At 42.1% G+C, this 20436-nt stretch overlaps 1 protein-coding gene across 4 annotated transcripts; it reads right to left on the reverse strand.

Moving 5' to 3' along the window:
• Positions 1–438: 438 nt before the first annotated feature.
• LOC309531098 (protein MFI) lies at positions 439–16527 on the reverse strand. 4 transcript variants are annotated; one of them, XM_082220426.1, is made up of 10 exons: positions 16415–16527; positions 14440–14506; positions 13191–13311; positions 10552–10644; positions 9617–9670; positions 8209–8409; positions 5890–6023; positions 2650–2820; positions 2384–2439; positions 439–820 (listed from the first exon to the last, which is right to left on the reverse strand). In XM_082220426.1, the coding sequence occupies exons 2-10, from the start codon at positions 14475–14477 to the stop codon at positions 669–671; spliced, it is 1020 nt and encodes a 339-aa protein (XP_082076552.1). In that variant the 5' UTR covers positions 14478–14506; positions 16415–16527; the 3' UTR covers positions 439–668. The 4 variants fall into 4 exon arrangements, with proteins under 4 accessions (XP_082076552.1, XP_082076553.1, XP_082076554.1 ...); XM_082220427.1 differs by lacking the exon at positions 16415–16527 and adding an exon at positions 16223–16355; XM_082220428.1 differs by lacking the exon at positions 16415–16527 and adding an exon at positions 15165–15184.
• Positions 16528–20436: the final 3909 nt, after the last annotated feature.

Below are 20436 nucleotides of genomic sequence, written 5' to 3' on the forward strand. Positions count from 1 at the left end.
ATTGATGCTTTTGAATTATGGTGCTGGAGGAGACTCTTGAGAGTCCCATGGACTGCAAGAAGATCAAACCTCTCCATTCTGAAGGAAATCAGCCCTGAGTGCTCACTGGAAGGACAGATCGTGAAGCTGAGGCTCCAGTACTTTGGCCACCTCATGAGAAGAGAAGACTCCCTGGAAAAGACCCTGATATTGGGAAAGATGGAGGGCACAAGGAGAAGGGGACGACAGAGAATGAGATGGTTGGATGGTGTTCTTGAAGCTACCAGCATGAGTTTGATTAAACTGCGGGAGGCAGTGGAGGACAGAAGTGCCTGGCGTGCTCTGGTCCATGGGGTCACGAAGAGTCGGACACGACTAAACGACTAAACAACAACAACAGAATGTCTGGGCAACACCAGGCACTTTCAGCTAGTAGACATACAAGTTTAAAACAGTATCTGCATTTCCAGAAGCAACTCCTTTATTCAATGTGCTGCACCACAATACTGGAATAAGGTTTGACTTAAAATACTTTTGGATTTTGTGTTAATGTGCCAGGACAAATAAGGCTGCGAAATACACAAGTACACAGAGATAGCTACTTATCTTTCAACATCCAGGTTGTTTGTTGCTTATCTGTCTTCTGAAGCTTTGTTTTGCTGCTGCTGTAGCTGCTGCTTGTAGAGTTGTCATGTGAGTTTCGCCAGTGAACTGTACGAAGTGTTTACCTTGCGCTGACACTTTTTATCCGAATGCATTTGTGACTCTAGTAGTTGCTTGATGGTGTTTGGTGTCTCATTCGATTCCAAAGAGATTATTGGTTTGTCAGTAAACTGGAAACCTAAAGATTAGAATTTAAATTTAAGAAATGCATTTTAAATGACTACTTCAAATGGAACATTGTGTCCAGAAGTTTATTCGTAGATGATGTTAAACAGCAGTTACAGTAGTAAGAGCTATTAGTTGGGATGCACTCCATTCAAATTTCAACTCTGCTATGAAATTCTGAGTAGTCTTATAGAATTACTTGAGGTTTTACATGCTGTTAAGATTCCTTGCCTGCTGCCAAGCTCTGCACTTTTTCTGCATTTATACAGAATTGCAGAACAGTCACTCTGTGTCTGTAGTAATATGTTGACAATAATGTCAGTTATTACATTTTTAATAATATAACCAAACCAAACAGCAAACATAACTAGAAAAAAACATAACTTTTGAACTACTGTACTTTTCTCTCTATAACACGCAGATTTTTTCTCCTAAAAAGTAAGGGGAAATGTCTGTGCGTGTTATTGAGCGAATGTGTGTCCCTGGAGCCGACTGGCCCAAGTGCAGGGGCAAAAATCCGGCAAAAATCCGATTGCGCGAGAGAGGAAGCTGTTGCTTTCCTGCATTCTGCCTCAGGGTCTTACTGCCCACCCTCTTCTGTTTCGGTTGCTGTTTGCTCAAACGGAACAAAGAGTAGGCAAATCCCCTCCCCTCCAGGCAAGCAGAGGGGAAAGGAAAGGATTGCGTCCTTCCTTCTAATTCCTCTCCGTGCTCTGGTGCTGCTGCGTCCAGGGAAGCATTTTAGGGACTCACAGGCAGCCGGAAAACATGCAGATGGGGGGGGGGGCTGGCTTGGGTGGGTGGGGGGAAACTTTTGCCTTCCTTTCCTGTGGCCACAGCATGAGGCACAAAAATGATACATCCACTGTTTCATTCAGAATTTTTTCCCCTTGTTTTCCTCCTCTAAAAACGATGTGCGTGTTATGGTCAGGTGCATGTTATAGAGCGAAAAATACGGTAGTTAACACCCTTAATTGGTACAATGCCACAGAATTCCCTCAAATTCCATACTTCACTTCTTAACTGGGACAGAACTGTTTTCTCTTTACCATATGACAACAGTGAGGCTACTGAAGATGCAATAAATCTAAGCAAAATTTCTCTAAGCAATGTTCTTTACACACATTCTTCAATACCTCTGAAATTTAGGCATTAACATGTTTCATGAAATTCATAGAATGAATTTTAGAGCCAGCTGTGAAATGCAGATGCATGAAGCAACTTCTACTGTGCAAACACTTAATGAAGTGAAGATTCTTGAAGAAAAATGCAAAACAGATCCAAATAATGCATAATACAGTCCGTGTGGCTATCACTTAGCTCTCAACCCAAACAATTAGGTTGGTAAGGTGATAACTAGATCTGCTCACACGATTCACGCTACTTCTATCCACAGCCATTCACTTTAGAGAAAGACTCTGCTTTGGTTGTAAATTAACAGGAATCATGTTACCAGCATGCAGGTAGCTGCAACACAGCTATTCTGCCAGCACTGTGTGTCAATTGGGTCTCCTATGCTGGAAAATTACATGGAGATTACACGGAGATTTGCCAGAATGAGGCAGAGGTCCTTTACCTTGGATGCAGCTGGAAATCCTGCTTGTTCCAATTTCTTTCCATTCCTTAACATACCTAGGGACAACAAAGTCCATTCAGTAAAATGGAACAGAGGTTAGCAGAAACACTCTCCCCCCCCCAATGGCTTAATGCTTTGAAATATAGGTAATATGGTAATATGGCACTATGCTGCCATTAACACATAACCTGGGTATTAAAAAATAAGAGCAGCCTTTTTGACAATAAATAATTAAGACTTGGAAGAAGAATAAAAAGTCAAATTACTCTTCGTAGTTGAGTGCATTTGTCCATTTCAGCAATTCATCCACTTCCCATTCCATTACGTTATCTATCCCCTCATCCTTCAGAGTGTTGATTAACCCTTCTGCTGCTCTTTGAATTAATACTGTTGCATTTGTGTCCTCAGTTTTAGTTTGCAGGCTTTCGCCAAAGTACCTAGGAAACAGGAGCAGACGTTTCATTTTACAAAGGGGTAGCAAAAATAACTGTCCTGTGGTACCTTAAAGGCTAATGCATTAACTATGGCATCAAATCTTCATATGCATGAAAAGCAATCCTAAACTGGCTATCATACATGAAAGGGAGAGGGGGTTAGATGGAGATTTAATGCAAAAAGAGCAGACAGTGACAACTGCCTAAAAGCAAAATAATTAACAGTGAACCACCAACAAGGCAGTGTTCATGACAATGTAAACACCCTAGGAGGTTGCTAGTTTTCTGCTACTTTCTGAACACTGAAAGTTCATGTTAATACCTAGAAAGTAACAAGTTTAAACTTCTCAGGACACCTCTATATCGGCCAGTTTTCCTAAGACGGCCATCCTTGAACAAAGGAACTTTAAAAGGAAGTTCCAGGATGAAACTGCTGAATTAAAATTTATCAGGCAATTCAATTCTTTCACCTGTGCTTGAATGGAAAGCGCAGATTTTCTCACACTACATGTGACACCAAGGCCGGGGGATTGTGTTATCACCAGGACTGTCTTGTCAACTGATCACCTTTTGATAAACCAGTGTCTCTTCTTTTTGCATGTAGTTTCCCTCTGAGCTCATTTCCCTTACAGTACGGACAGCTGGCAGGAGAGCAAGACATGCTTGTACCTGCCCATTGGCAGTGGGAGGCTGAAGCAGTTTCCATTGAATGGAAAGCCCTTCTCCCTCCCCATCTCTGCTTTTCAAACCTCCAAAAAGCAGAGGTTCCAAGAGCCAAACAGGACTATGTTGTAAAACCTCTGTGTTGTAAAATCCCCTTGCTGTTCTTTAAATCACTGGTTTTCAGAAGTTTAATTGGCAGCACAATTGTGACTTCAAAGTGCATCACCAGGACTAACATTGGTTAAGAAAGTGAAATACTTAGGGGTTAACATGACTGCCAAAAATGTGAATTTATTTAAGGATAACTATGAAAAATGTTGGATTGAAGTGAAAAAGGATTTAGAAATATGGACAAATTTGAAGTTATCATTGTTAGGTCGAATTGCTGTGATAAAAATGAATGTATTGCCAAGGATGTTGTTTTTATTTCAAACGTTGCAAATTTTGGATAAGATGGATTGTTTCAAGAAGTGGCAGAAAGATATTTCCAGATTTGTGTGGCAGGGCAAAAAGCCTAGAATAAAATTTAAGATATTAACTGATGCTAAAGAAAGAGGTGGTTTTGCCCTGCCAGACCTTAAACTCTATTATGAATCAGCTGCTTTTTGCTGGCTGAGAGAATGGCTGCTTCTTGAAAACACTAACGTGTTGGATTTAGAAGGCTTCAATAATGCATTTGGTTGGCATGCATATTTGTGGTACGATAAAGTAAAAGCACATAAAAGCGTTTAAAAATCATGTTAGAAAAGCATTGTTTAATGTCTGGATAAGATATAAGGATTTGTTAGAAAAGAAAACCCCAAGATGGTTGTCACCAATGGAAGCGAAGGCACAGAAAAAACTCAATATGGAGGCCAAATGGCCAAAATATTGGGAAATTCTGGAACAAGATGGAGACAGAATAAAACTGCAGAGCTTTGAAAAATTGAAAAACAAAGTGCGAGATTGGCTCCATTATTACCAAATAATGGAGGCATACAATTTGGACAAAAAAGTTGGTTTCCAGGTGGAAAAATCAAAATTGGAAACAGAATTGTTAGATCCAAAAATGAAGAATTTGTCAAGAATGTATAACTTGCTGTTGAAATGGAACACTCAGGATGAAATGGTGAAATCAGCTATGATTAAATGGGCACAAGATGTTGGACATAATATAATGATGGCTGACTGGGAACAGTTATGGACCACAGGTATGAAATTCACAGCATGTAATGCCCTAAGAGAAAATTTAATGAAAATGATTTATAGGTGGTACATGACACCAGTCAAGCTTACAAAAATTTACCATTTGCCCGATAATAAATGCTGGAAATGTAATGAGACTGAAGGTACATTCTTTCACCTTTGGTGGACATGCCCAAGGATTAAGACATTCTGGGAGATGATTTATAATGAAATGAAAAAGGTATTTAAATATACCTTCCTGAAGAAACCAGAGGCCTTTCTCCTGGGCATGTTAAAGAAGGATAGAACTTTTTTTATGTATGCAACAACAGCAGCAAGAATACTCATCGCGAAGTATTGGAAAACACCACCCGGGAAGAATGGCAGATGAAGTTGATGGACTATATGGAAATGGCGGAAATGACTGGCAGAATCCGAGACCAGGGAGAAGAATCGGTGGAAGAAGACTGGAAAAGGTTTAAAGACTATTTACAGAAATACTGTAAAATTAATGAATGTTAGAAAAATGTTGGAATGAAGTTATATGGCTTTAGTAGAAATGTTATAGGAATTAAGTATAAATAGATTAATAGAGTATTAAAGGGAAAAAATAAGGTTAGAATGTGTTAAGATAATTATAGGACAGAAAACAGAGGAAGATGGAAAGGAATTGCTGAAACAATTAACAGAAGTGGAATACAAAAAGGGAGGTGTGAGGAGGTTGTGGAAATAAGTGAATGGAAGAATGAAATTGTTTGATGTGTTTTAAATGGGTTTTGTTTTTGTTTTGTTAGTTTTATGTGTTAGTGTTTTGTAGTGTTTTTGTATTGTATTGTCTTTTTTCCTTATGTTTTTTTTGTAGTGTTGTGTTTAAACTGTTGGAAAATTAATAAATATTATTTTTTTAAAAAACAAAAAACAAAGGGCATCACCTGCTGTCTGTTTTTCCATTTCAGGCATTTTCCAACACAGTAAACACAGGTGTTTTATTAAGATCCCAGAAGGCCACCATACTTGGCTGGCAGGATGCTTTGGGCTTGGTGCGGCCGAAATGAGCCAGCAAAAGCGATGGAACTTTTTAGCCTATGATTTATAGCAAACTGTGTCTAGTTGGCCAATGAATGTAGTGCCTGAAGGAGGAGGCCTTTATCATGACAACTGTATGAATGGTAATAAAATTATTCAGAAGATAAAATTAAAACAGTTCACTGTTATGTACAGCACTTCAAACCTGCAGAAGCTCACATTTTTTTCAGCCACTCTATTTTTCTTCTTTTTCTTTTTCTTTCTACAGCTTGTTTCTTCTGCACCTTGCAGTAGTGGAATTCCTTTATTCGGATGTTGTCTTTAGCAGTTAAGGGGTCCATGCCCTTCCAAAACTGAAACACATTTTTTCACAAACTGTTACAAATGCGTAATAATTTTCTGACCCTTGTCAATGCTAACCTCCTTCCTTCTCCATTTATGCCATTGTCTCTACATTGGTACCTCGGGTTAAGTACTTAATTCGTTCCAGAGGTCCGTTCTTAACCTGAAACTGTTCTTAACCTGAAGCACCACTTTAGCTAACGGGGCCTCCTGCTGCTGCCGCGCCGCCAGAGCACAATTTCTGTTCTCATCCTGAAGCAAAGTTCTTAACCCAAGGTAATATTTCTGGGTTAGCGGAGTCTGTAACCCCTGAAGCGTATGTAACCCAAGGTACCACTATATATGAATTTCCCGGTCACACACAGCTCTGCAGAGGATATTGCTGTTCCTGTACAGCCACCGAAATGTAACTTCCTTGCCTCTCCCCCTCTTGTTTTGTAGTGAAGCAAAATAAAAATAAAATCAATGAGCTTCAGTTCTTCTTGCCCATGCTCCACTTAACTGACTGTTGCTTGCAAGGGCAGAGGAACATCAGAGAATGGTTGTGTTTGTTGTAATACAGAGGATAGAGGATGCTACCACAGAGTTTAGCCTTAGGTGTTCTGGTAGTCTCTTAACTCCAGAAAGATCCATGCTGCCTGGTAAAACATGGGAACCAAGGCCTCAGACATGCAGGGCAAAAAACAGCTGGCATTTGCTGATATCGATTCATACTGACATCCTCCTAAGGTATGCATACCGGCACAAGAACACCAATACATGGAAATGTATTTTTCCCCCTCCTGCTCTTGCCTATAACTTAATTAAGCCATCCCAGGCACTTCCTAATTTGGTGCTCTCTTACGAGTTCCCAGGAAGGAAGCAGCTTACTAATAGCAGCCTCGCCACTGACTTTCAAGCATCTCTTTGAAGATCTTTTTATGCTGACATGTCTATGCAGCTGGTTCTTGGTTAGCCAGTCATTTTAATGATGGTTTCCCCCTAATTGTTTCTATGGTGTTTTATGTTTCATTATACTTTTATATACGGTTGTACATCGCTTTGATGTTTTGTATGGGTTGGCAGTATGTAAATATATTTATAAATAAAAGCACTGCTGCCGCCACTGCCACATTAGAATCTGTTAGCGTACCAGAGGTACACATGAGGTACCCTATTTGTCCTCCACAATCTGTTGAACTCGCTACTGGCTGCAGAAAACTCAAATCCGAATGGTATACTCACTTGTACTTCCTTGTGTTACTCTAGGACACTCTCCTAGAGCTTTCTCCCTTTATTCTCATTAAAATTGTATATATACCCACCGGTCTCAGGTGGGTTCACAACATAAAAGTTTCAATACAAAAGCACAAAATACATAATAAAAATAATTAAAACAATAAGCAATTCTAATGTATACAAACTAAGAAAAAATACACTCCCCAACAAAAGCCCCAAAACAACCCCCAGCCCACAAATCCAAAAATCCAAATTGACATTTTAAAACAATTTAAATAAAATAAATAAAACAACACAAACCCAACTTAAAACCCCATCCCCAGTTAGAACAGTAATTTTAGCTAACTGGACTTTTCAGAACACGAGAAGAGCTCATCTGTCCAACAACCTGATTTCATAGGGGACAACCAGGGAAGCCCATGGGAAGCCCACAATCAGAACCTGAATGTTGCAGCCTGATTAGTGATGATGATGATGATGATGATGATGATAATAATAATAATAAATAATAATAATAATAATAATAATAATAATAATAATAATAATAATAATTGTTATTATTAATAATACCCCGCCCTTGTGGCTGGGTATCCCCAGACAATCTGGGCAGCTCCCAACAAAATCTTAAAAATTCAATAAAACATCAAACATTAAAAACTTCCCTAAACAGGACTGCCTTCAGATGCCTTCTAAAAGTCAGATAGTTGTTTCTCCTTGACATCTGATGGGAGGGTATTCCACAGGGTGGGCGTCGCTACCGAGAAGGCCCTCTGCCTGGTTCCTGTAACCTCACTTTTCGCAGTGAGGGAACCGCCAGAAGGCCCTCGGAGCTGGACCTCAGTGTCCGGTCTGAATGATGGGGGTGGAGAGGCTCCTACAGGTATATTAGCACCACCAGGCACCTTGTCATGTCATATAAATTAGCTTTGCTGGTATTTGAGAATGATGCAGCAGATGAAAATGCTTTTATTTTCTTACTCTGTTGGAAAGGAGTCTCCAGCCATTATTCTCTATGCGTTGGTACCAATCCCTGTGATCGTCAAAACTTGCTTCCTGGAAACTTCGTCGTTGCCTTGACTTGGCTGCTAGCTTTGCGTAGTCTTTGGGACTGTTTGCACATAGATCCACAACAGGTCTGTGGGTAAATATCTTGTAATATACACATGGAGGAAACTTCACCTGCAGAGATATTTACAATTTTAAAATGAGAAACTTGATTATTGACTACTGCACTTTTTAAAAAAAGTGTTATTGTTATTTTTTTAATTCTCTGTTGGTTGTCGTAAATGGCCCTTAATTTTAGTTCCTCTCAGAACTGGAAGCAGACTGGATTCTGCATTTCCCTAAAACTTACATTTAGGGCCTATGATGGAACTTATTATCGTTTGCATTTGACAGACTGGAGAACAGAAAGCAATTTTTACAGGTATTTAATTCAAATGAGCAGAAATAACATGTAGGACTCATCTTCCCAGGTCGACCATTTAATTGCTAAGATAAAATCCTTCTCCCTGATGTATTAGCTTTTCATGTAGATGAAGATTACTTTTCTAGGGAGAGTATTAGAGTCTGAAAATCTCAATTTTATTAATTTATATTTAACAGACTTCAAAATATGCAATATAAAGTATGTAAGATGTTTAGGGACGCAGGTGGCGCTGTGGGTTAAACCACAGAGCCTAGGACTTGCCGATCAGAAGGTTGGCAGTTCGAATCCCCGTAACGGGGTGAGCTCCCGTTGCTCGGTCCCTGCTCCTGCCCACCTAGCAGTTCAAAAGCACGTCAAAGTGCAAGTAGATAAATAGGTACCTCTCCAGCAGGAAGGTAAACGGTGTTTCTGTGTGCTGCTCTGGCTCGCCAGAAGTGGCTTAGTCATGCTGGCCACATGACCCGGAAGCTGTACGCCGGCTCCCTTGGCCACTAAAGCGAGATGAGCGCCACAACTCCAGAGTCGGTCACGACTGGACCTAATGGTCAGGGGTCCCTTTACCTTTACCTTAAGATGTTTAGGTATCATTTGCACTTTTGACATTCATCTAAACCAAGGGTGAGGAATGCTTTTCAGCCTGGGGGCCTCATTCCATTCACAGCAATCTTCCTAGGGCCACATGCCAGCTGTGGGCAGAGCAATGAACCACAATCTTATCTTTGTGCAGGAGACTAATTGCCATACATACTGCCATACTATTCTCCATCCAGACAAGCAAGGGGCATTAGCAGAGTTCAAGAATACATTCCAGGCAGGTGAAAACACTGGAGGTGTCATGCAAAACAAGCCTGGGGAGAAATGGAGTGACCCAGGGAGATTGCCAGGCAGAGAGGTCGGGAAGACCACATTTGGTTCCTGGGCCTGAGATGCCCCACCCCTAATGTAAGTTATACTTACCCCACCTAGTCTGAATCTTATATGAATCCCTGCTGCAGCATCTATAAATCCTGCCTGTAACCAAAGGAAAATAATTATGGCATTTTGTTTGTTATGAGACCCTTGGAGAACAGATATGTCTAAGCTTTTTGGGTTGTAGACTCTTGTTTAGCTCCCTATTTCTCTTAAATCTTGATTACTGCTTTGCTTTGTTGTTGTTGCTGTTCTAGCCAGTTAACAATAATTATTTGCAAACCTAGTTTATAGCGCATTAAGGAGCTCCAATCCTATACCTAATTACCTGCAGAAATTTGGCTGGAACAATTAATCTAAAATTATATAAACTGACTGCTTCATGGAGATTTCAAAATTATGACTAGCAAGATGAGGCAGGGGAAAAAAGGAGGACAGGCAGGTAGGCAAACAGGTTTTAAAATATTGATTTGCAAAACTCACTTTCAGCACACTAATGCTGCAATTCTGTACCTACATACCTGAAGGTAAGCTCCACTGAGCATACAAAGATTCAGAGTATCATAGAATTGTTGAGCTGGAAGAGAAGGGCACCCAGTCCAACCCCCTGCAGTGCAGGAATACATATAGGATACATATAGCAATACTTATAGGATTGTGATGTCAAAGCACATTAAATGTGTCTACTGGAGTCAAAACTGAGCGTTTCATAGCAACAGACACAGTTAATTATTGGTATTATAATTTACTGTCAACAGGTCTACAGTATGTAGCTCTCTAAAACGTCTCTTGAGTAGTCAGCCATTTTAATAATTGCTATGTATCGCTTTTAAGTATTTTTATGTTGTTGTAACCCCCCCCAAAGTTTTGCAAGAGGGTAGTGTATAAATACTATTATGCATGAATAACAGATAAATAAATAATAGTTGACAGTAGTGAAACAGTGAAGTTAAAACAATGATCCTCTTCAATCTAACCCTTACCTCTTTAGGATCAATGAACCTCATCAGATGATAAGGTTCTCCGCATATTCTAAAGGAAATTAGGTCTTTATAGTAGTCAAACACACCGATATCCTGGCCACAAGAGATAAATAACTGTTGTTATTGTGGGAAGCCACCCAGAGTAACTGTGGCAATCCAGTCAGATGGGTGGGATACAAGAAATTCATCATTATTAGTATTATTATTATTATTATTACCCCCACCATTATAGTTTGTGAATAATTAAAAAAAAAAAAAAGTTCAAAGGCCAATACATCCTGGCAAGAAATTGTGGACTCTTCTTCTCCCCTTGCTTTAAAAGAATCAAGTAGCTTTCTCTGTTCCGAACAGCTTAAGGAAGGGCTGGGACTCCTTAGCAGAGCACACACTCTGCATGCAGACAGTCTCAAATTCAATCGCTGGCATTTCCAGGTAAGATTGAGAAAGATCACTGTCTGAATGCCCCTGGGGAGCTGCTGTGTGGATTTAACACTGAGATAGATTGTCTGACTCAATATAAGGCAGTCTCCTACGTTGCAGATGATGGGGGGTGGGTGGGAATCCACCTGCACCCCTGGAGAACTGCTGCTAGCCAGAGCAGACAAGGCTGGTGTACATGGTCTCAAGTTTCACACTGGACAACTGGTTCAAGAAGACCTTGTATAATGCTTTTTCTGAAAAGATCATGCATGAACTTTAGGTTACAAGAGGCAATGGCAACCCAGGGCACTTTACCATTGACTAGTGCCTCTTTGTGACATATATTTATAGGCAGTCACACAGACAGATACTCTCATCCAAGTACTGTATATGACTTTTATTTGGAGGAACTTGTAATCATGTTTGGCTTTCCCTTCTCAATGCTTCATCTTGCCCCAATTCTTGGGGCAAGCAGTTTCTCCCCACTTTATGCTTTGCTCTGTAAACCTTTCACTAGAGGGTTTTTCTCCTGAGTTGCAGTGATACGCAATACAGGCAGCTCCCAATTTATGTGGGGGTGACATTCCAAGGCACTGTGCGTTTAAGTGAAATCGTGTATATTTGAAACACCATTGAAAAAGTCTGCAAACACCCCATTCAAGTCAGTTTTGTAACATTTTAATATGATTTGGGGGTCACTACAGAGGAATGGAAGCTTTCTTTCTGGAACTAAGATCAGCTGGGGTTCTTATTTGATGTCTCTGGGATCATGATAGGAAAGGAAGGACTAAGACTCTTCTCCCTCCCCACAGCTGTAATTCTCCTCAAAAATCCCATCAGGTGCTATTTCTATTTCAAAAATGACATGTTAATTGCTTTCATATGGTAGGCTATAAAATAAGGCAGGCATGGGAAACCTTTGGCCCTCCAGATGTCACTGAACTTCAAACTTCCATCAGAGCCAGCCCACCCAAGAGGCAGCGTGAAGCATCTGCTTCAGGTGGTGGAAGCGCAAGAGGCGGTGCCCCCATAGGCGCCGACTCCATGGGGCCTGAGGGGGCCCGAGCCCCCTCAAAAAATTGTTTGGGGGGGCTCCGCCCCCCCAATAATCTCGGGCGCCCCTCCAGCAGAGCGCCACCGCCGCCCCTCCCCCAGCCCAAAATGCACAGCATCGGGCTGCATGCCTCCTGCCCTCCCTCCCGAGCAAAAGCTCCACCCAATTTCCTTCGGAGCTGATTAATAGGCGCAGCACGCTCTCCCCTATTCGCTCACGAGGAGGCGGCGCCACTTTATCTGCATATTCATGAACTTATTTATTATTCATGAGCTTTCGCGGGCTCCCCCAATATTTTTTATAAGTCGGCGCCCCTGGGTGCCCCTGCTCATGGGGTAGAGAAGACGAGCAGCCGCATCTAGCAAAACACTGCTGCTCAGCAGTGGGAAGCTCTTGCTATTGCCGAGAAGTGGTGGAGGCGCAGCAGGGAGGTGAGGCAGGGAGCAGCACATTCCCATTTCGCCTCAGGTGGCAAAATGGGATGGGTCGCCTCAGACTCCCATCACTCCTGAAGACTGGCCATGCTTGCTGCGGCTGAAAGGAGTTCTAGTTCAGCAGCATCTGGAGGGCCGAAGGTTCCCCACGCCTGGTACAGTACAATGGTACCTCGGGTTACATACACTTCAGGTTACAGAATCCGCTAACCCAGAATATTACCTCAGGTTAAGAACTTTGCTTCAGAAATCGTGCTCTGGTGGCGTGGCGGCAGTGTAAGGCCCCAGTGGAGGCCCCATGAGCTAAAGTGGTGCTTCAGGTTAAGAACAGTTTCAGGTTAAGAACAGACCTCCAGAACGAATTAAGTTCTTAACCTGAGGTACCACTGTATATGGTTATAATTTGAACCTCAGGTACAGGAATACCAGGCTGACAAGCTAAAGTGCAGTCCATGTGCTACATCACCAATAAGGTTATTATTTCATTTTAATTTATTTATTTTTTATATCCTGCCTTTTCCCCAGACTGGGACTCAAGGCGGCTTACAGATAAAAATACAAAAACACAGATAAACATTTACCATTGTTCCTTGGAGTTACAACATTGATTATAGTTATATGCTATGATCTAGAAAACCACAGAAAATTAAAACCAAAACCAAAAAACCTATCTAACCCCAGAAGCAGATTATTCTGAGGAAATGTATAGAGAAGTAGCACTTCCAACTTACCAGCCATCTTTTCCAGGCTCTCTGAATAACCGTTGCTGCTCTGCTTTTTTTTTCATGTTCCTCACTGAGGTACAGTTCTACGACAGCATCCGTTCTGGATGTTGAATGTCTTGAATGTTTCCTTCAAATAAAACATTTTAAGATATATCATTCAAACAATTAGCAATTCATTAGTTTTGCATATTTTTTTTTACTTCCCTCATTAAAAAAATTATACAAGATAATTTTGTCTATAACCAGAACTTGACTTACTATTTTACATTTCATAATTTAGGTGAGATATTGACAAACAAAACTATCACACAAGACATATATAGTTTCTGCAGAAAACATAGAAAAAAATAAAAGCAAAAGTAGAATGCCCCCTGCAAGGATGGAAACCAGGAGGTAATAAATGCTGGTGGGTTTAATAAAGAAAAGCATTTTTTACAATGGTTTCAGTAATAGATAGTAACATAATCTAAACTCTTTGAACTTACAAGTTTATTCTTTTACGATCCACAATGATAACAACATACACTCAACTTAAAAATGGCTTGCTTCTACTATATCATGCAGAAGTGATGCACTGGAAGTTAAAGGCTTTCATACATTCTCTGGGTATTTCATTCTCTGGGTATTTACTCAGGAGTAATTTCCGGCTTGCTGATCAAAAGGTTGGCAGTTCGAATCCCCGCGATGGGGTGAGCTCCTGTTGCTCGGTCCCTGCTCCTGCCAACTTAGCAGTTCGAAAGCATGTCAAAGTGCAAGTAGATAAATAGGTACTGCTCCGGCAGGAAGGTAAACGGTGTTTCCGAGCGCTGCTCTGGTTCGCCAGAAGCGGCTTAGTCATGCTGGCCACATGACCCGGAAGCTGTACGCCGGCTCCCTCGGCCAATAAAGTGAGATGAGCGCCGCAACCCCTGAGTCGTCCGCGACTGGACCTAATGGTCAGGGGTCCCTTTACCTAATTTCCGGTAAATTCAATGGGGCTTACACACTTACTCAGGAGTAAGACCCACAGAATTCAACAGAGCTTAGCTCTGAGTAAAAATGCATAGAATCAGGCTGTTTGTTATCTTTTAGGTACAGGCAACTTCCCACCTGCACTCCAGACACACAAGTCCAGCCCATCCCATTACACCCCTGCCCCTTTCCACCCTCTTCTGGGTCTGAAAATGACATGTGCATTGGTGGTCGCATGCCAATTGAAAGTGCGCAAAATGGCTGCTACTTGTATATGCTTATATCATTAAATTTACAGACTTACCCACGCTTTTGTTGGCTTCTGGAGGGTTTAATTTCCATTGCAGAAAAATGCTTGGACCTGGATTATCCTATACAAAGAACCAATGGACCAGAACAAGGATTTATCGCTCATTTTCCTGACTTTATGAAAACTAATTATGTGCACTAAATGAAGAACGGCATCGGGAAAATAGTGGTTGCCTTCTATACAGCACCAATTTTCATTCACACACATATAAGTACGTTGTTGGAGAAGCAAAATGGAACTTTTCAAAAAGATGGACAGAAACAGTATTGCACAAACCCCTCTCTCTATCTAATAGGATCCTTGGTGTTTCTTCACAGATTTAAGAGCAGGGCTGGCCCAAGACACTTTTGCCCCTGAGGTGAACCACAAAATGGTGCCAGGGCATAAGGAGCGAGTGAAGATCTACACCAGGAACAAGGGTGAAATAAGGATCTACATCGGGAACTAGGGTAGGGTGGGGGAATCAAGTCAACCTTACTCGATGGTTGAAGTGGGTATCAAAAGCAGTTGTGGCGGGGAGAAAGGGGCCCATTTTGAACTAGGCAGGTACAGCACCCAGGAGAAAACAGAGGGTAGCCCTCACAATTTCCTGCCTAGGGCTGGGAGGAGACCAGCCGTGCCTCACAGAGTGCACCAGCGGCAGCATCCATTGCATTCCTTGGAGGACGGATCTGCTGCCCCAATACTGTACATCCTGCCACCTGAGGCAGTCGCCTCACCTTGGTCACAGGTGGGCCAGCCTTGAATAAGAACGCTTCAGACAATGTAGTTTACAAACTGCTGCCCTAATCTACAAAGTAAACAAAACTGGATTTGAATAAAAAATAACAAGCCAATTTGTTATTTGTTATTATTTGTCATTTGTTATTGTTATACAATTTATTTAAATGAAAATAAAAGTGGCTTCATCGACGCGTCTTCTAGATTGCATTGTAAATGCTTAGTAACAGTCGCATTTAGATTGGATTGCAGCAATGTACTCTATCTGTGAAGCTGCCTTTGCAGGTGGTTTGGAAACTTCAACTGGTTAAAAGGAATCTGATAGATTATTACCCGGGGGCCAATAGATCAGGTCATACGAGTTCAATATTAAGCCGTCTCCATTTGCAACCAGTGTACTTCTGACCTCCATTCAAAGTTCTCTCTTTTGGGGCATAAGGGTTGGAATAGCATTGGTACATGATACCTCCCCAAATGTATCTGCGCAAACATTAAGATTAGCTTCAGAGCACCTGCTCTGTATTTTTCTCTGACAATAGGTAGGAAAACACAAACAGGGGGGGGGGTGTCTTTTCAGTGGTGGTGCCAAGACTTTTAAAACATTTTATGAGAGGCGCCTGCGTGGCTCCCTCTTTAAGGACTTTTAGGCAGCAGGCAAAGACTATAGGCTTCTTCAAAACTTCAAAGGGACTTTCCCAGGGAAGAGTAAATCAGGATTTAAAAGCGAGTCATGGGTGCTTCCAGACTGCTGCTATTTAAGGTGGGATTCAGGTTGTGTAATTGTCGAGTCTGTTTGGCAGTTTTGCGTGCGCACACACAAATACCCTGCACTTCCCCCAAAAAACTGATTTTTTTGCGGTAAGGAAAGTGATGGAAATTTATACTGGAAAGCAGGGTGGGTGTAGTGCAGACAACACTTGCTGATATGCCAGGTAATCTAACTTCCCCACAAACAGGGAATGCGCCTTCAACAGCAAACAAATAAGGACGAATGCCAAATAAACCACCCGTCTGGAAGAGCCCTTCGTCACCAAGGAGAAGGCCAAAGAAGCCCCACCTGAAAGTGAGGAAGCGTCACCACACAAACAGAACCTCTGCGTGCGCGCACGTGTGAATGCTCAAAAAAATGCGTGCACGGGTTCTACCATATTCCCGTCCCCGTTTCTGCGCCCCCCGAGTGCAGTGGTGGCGGCTTCCCCCCTCCTCGGAGCCTCCCTTGCCCTCGTCCCACCCCCGGGTCCCTTTTTACCCTCGCGCCCATAAGGAAGCGGCCTTCGTCTCTCCGCGTCCCGCTCGCGGGGTGTTTTCCGGTTGCCATAGGAACCCCCGGAGGCTTCTCGGCCTAGTCCCTTCCCCGGCCTGAGGCGAGCCAGGGAGGGGCGTGAAGAGGAGCCCCGGGTGGAAGAGGGGAAGGCAGGCGGAGCGGCGCAGCTTCGGCCCGGTCTAGCTTCATTGCCGTTGGGAAGGTCCATCCGTCTTCGAAAACGGGCGCGATAAATACATAAAAAGAAATTAGCAGCCTTGTTTCTGCCCATGTTAACAAGAGCTATTTTATTATCAGAAATTAGTAGCAGGTGAAGTTGTTGTCGGTTTTTTTTTTTGCAATCACCTGTGAATGGCAACAGAGCAAAGGCTCTAAAAGAGGCAACTGCAAAAAATTATTATTATTATTAGCACTTTTCCCGGGGAGTCATTCTTTTTTTAACTGATCCTTTAAGGACTTCGGAGGGCGTTGCTTTTGTTTTTGTTTTATTTTGGTTGTGTATTTCATGTTTTTATATTGCAATTTTATCTTGCGAACTGCCCCCCCCCCCCGCCAAGACCTGTGGGTATAGGGCAGTATATACATTTAATAAATAATAACAGTAATAAATAATAACCCATGAAATTATATTGCGAAGAGTTATCCTCAGCCCTCAGGAAAAGGTGGAATATAAAGCCACGCCATAAATAATACACCTCCGAAACCACAAGATCTAGCATGTCTATCCCAGGTCAATTATAATTACTCCTAGCTAGTTCCAATAGGGAAGAATTAAGGGGCATTAGTTCTTAGTTAATTAAGTTCAGAGATTCCCAAATTGGTTAACAGGCTACCAGCAGCCCAGGGCTTCATTCAGCTGGTTTGCAACATGCCTGTGGATTTGGAGACGACATATCCATCACACTAAATATTTACATTGATTTTTTAAAATGTTACTTTTGTTTCTTATACTTTATTTTATTGTATTCATCTATGTTTTGAATTCTGTGGAATTCAATTTGTTGTAAGAAGTAAAAGACACAATAAAAATACAATTCAGAAACAGTGTCTAGCACAGTGCATTACAATTGCTACAACAGGTAGAAAATGTCATTAAGTGATCCAACAAGTTTTCATGTGGTTTGTGTGTGTGCGCGCACAGGCATGGGAGGTGGGCAAGTTTGGGAACGACAGTCCTGGTTAACTGGTCCCATCACCTCCTGGCAAATAGAAGGGGAAGAAATGGAGGCAGTGAGAGATTTTACTTTCTTGGGTTCCATGATCACTGCAGATGGTGACAGCAATCACGAAATTAAAAGATGCCTGCTTCTTGGGAGAAAAGCAATGACAAACCTAGACAGCATCTTAAAAAGCAGAGACATCACCTTGCTGACAAAGGTCTGTATAGTTAAAGCTATGATTTTCCCAGTAGTGATGTATGGAAGTGAGAGCTGGACCATAAAGATGGCTGATCGCCGAAGAATCAATGCTTTTGAATTATGGTGCTGGAGGAGACTCTTGAGAGTTCCATGGACTGCAAGAAGATCAAACGTATCCATTCTGAAGGAAATCAGCCCTGAGTGCTCACTGGAAGGACAGATCCTGAAGCTGAGGCTCCAATACTTTGGCCACCTCATGAGAAGACTCCCTGGAAAAGACCCCGATGCTGGGAAAGATTGAGGGCACAAGGAGAAGGGGACAACAGAGGATGAGATGGTTGGACAGTGTTTTCGAAGCTACAAACATGAGTCTGACCTAACTGCGGGAGGCAGTGGAAGACAGGAGTGCCTGGCATGCTCTGGTCCATGGGGTCACGAAGAGTCAGACACGACTAAACAACTAAACAACAGTCCTGGTTAAAGGACTTCTTCCTCCTTATAACCAGAGTTGTGAATACGCTGTGTTGCATCCGAAATAAGTTAACCAATACTGCACATTATAAAACCCTCACCATCTCCACTGCCATTTAATATGCTTCTGCTGCTCGTATTTATGTATTTTGTTAATTTATATATAGCTTCCATCTCACTAGCCATCGCCACCTCTCCAATTTCCAAGACATCTTCACAGCAGCAAGAACGAGTAATATCTTCCCTTATAGAGGTTTTCTGGATACTTAATTCTGTGGTTGAATTCCAGTAAATCGTCTGAAATAAATCTTGGGTCAGGATGTCACCAGCACTCAATGCACCAGCACTGGTGACCATATGCTTGTGGTGATAGATGGGCTCCACCATAAATAGCAACCTCCCAGTTGACACTTGATTGGATAGGCGTTTTGGTAATGTAGCTATGACAATGGCACACCCCTCCAAAAGGATATGAGAGAATGTGACACTAACAAACAATACAAAGATGAAGATCTACCAGGCTTGCGTGTTGAGCATTCTGCTTTATGGAAGTGAGTCATGGGCAACTTACACCTGCCAGAAGCAAATTCTCAGTGACTTCCAAATGTGTTGTGTCAGGAAGACTTGGAGCATCACATGGCAGGACAGGGTCTCAAAGATGTGCTCTTCCAAGCCTTCCTGGCATGTTCACACCTAATGTCTTAGAGATTTATACAATGGCTTGGTCATGTACAAAGAATTGAACACGGCACGATCCCCAAGGATGTGCTACAGAGAGTTGGCTTCAGATACCAGGCCTGTTGGCAGACTGAGTGTGTTATAAAGATGTCTGCAAATGTGATATGAAGGCTGGCAACATTAACCCTGCCATATGGGAATCCCTTGCAGATGACCGCAGTGCCTGGAGACAGTCAGGTTGTGTGTCCGCAACAGTGACCAGAGCAGTAATGACTGCTGGGAGGAGCGCAGAGAGAAGAAATGTCATGGTGTATCTGTAACAGTGAAACCAGACACCTCCATCTGTCCAAGCTGAAATAAAACATGTCTCTCCCATGTTGGTCTCTACAGCTTTCTCTAGCCAAAGATAAATCACAGACAAGAGCGACAAATATGCTCTTCACCTGCATATGAAGTAGCTACTGAGATTTGAGCCAAACTACCTATTTGAAGCTCTGTGTGATCTTAGGTATAGCCCTTAGCAACAAAAGTGTCTTGCATCCCAGCAGTCTTGGCAAGGGCAGAGGTTGCATGTTCCGAAAATAAAATGAAACTAGTCAAACTGTTCTTAGCAGCTGGGGAGGGAAAAACACTCAGACAAACCAAAGAACAGTACTGAAGATCAGAGTTCAGCTCTTGCTTTGTCTTGTTCACAAGGGCTGAAGCACACAAAATAGGTGGAAAGGTTAATGTTCAAAGCCCGTTTCAATATTCAAGCAGAAGTTCAAGCAGTCCCAGTCTAGGGTATGTTCTTACTTGGATAGAACAAATCATTCAAGGAAACTGAAGTGTTTTGTTGCCGAGTCACTCGGAAACCCGCTTCCATGAAAAATAGTGGAAGTGTTCACACTGACCTTAGCTTATTTCATATGAAAGCATGAATCATATACACAAATAACATTAAGATAAATGTTGATCTTGTCATTCAATCTCTTCCCTTTCCTTATATGTGACTATTTGGGCCCTTCCATAGATTCCTTTTATTGTTAATTCATGAGTACTTGCAATCATGATGCCATTGGGGCAGACCTGCATGATCCAGCTTTCAATACGGTTTTACGCCTGCAAAAGGTTTTATTGCGGCTGTACTCTGCAAGAACAGATTGCAAATAACCTTGATGCAATAACAGTGCATTGGTGGTGGGTTTGTTCTGTTTCATTAGTTGCAAACAGCCTGTCATTGTGGATTCTGGAGAAGAGATTTGCTGACTCTTGCAGACACCATAAAAGGCACTGGTAGTTACACCGGTGCCTACAGGCGCCCCCTAGCTTAACTACATAGATCACAGAGTACAAAAATGGGGTTGTCAAGGAACTAGACATCCACAATACATGTCTGGCGTGTTCTGTTTGGCTTGGTGAGTCACAAGCTTTGCAGGCCTGCTCAAGACGAGGCTTGTAGGCAGGTCTCCTGCTTTCTGTCCTGTGCTTTATATTGTGGTAGTGCCCTTTTACAAAACA

Source organism: Podarcis vaucheri, assembly GCF_965113315.1.
Source record: "Podarcis vaucheri genome assembly, chromosome: 4".
NCBI classification, from domain to species: Eukaryota; Metazoa; Chordata; class Lepidosauria; order Squamata; family Lacertidae; genus Podarcis; species Podarcis vaucheri.

Coding starts and splice junctions, on each gene's coding strand:
- LOC309531098 (XM_082220426.1), bottom strand. CDS start 14,477: ATGGAAATTAAACCCTCCAGAAGCCAACAAAAGCGTGG. Junction 13,312..14,439: donor AGAAGCCAACAAAAGCGTGG/GTAAGTCTGTAA, acceptor TTTTATTTGAAG/GAAACATTCAAGACATTCAA. Junction 9,671..10,551: donor GGTTCATTGATCCTAAAGAG/GTAAGGGTTAGA, acceptor CTTTGGTTACAG/GCAGGATTTATAGATGCTGC.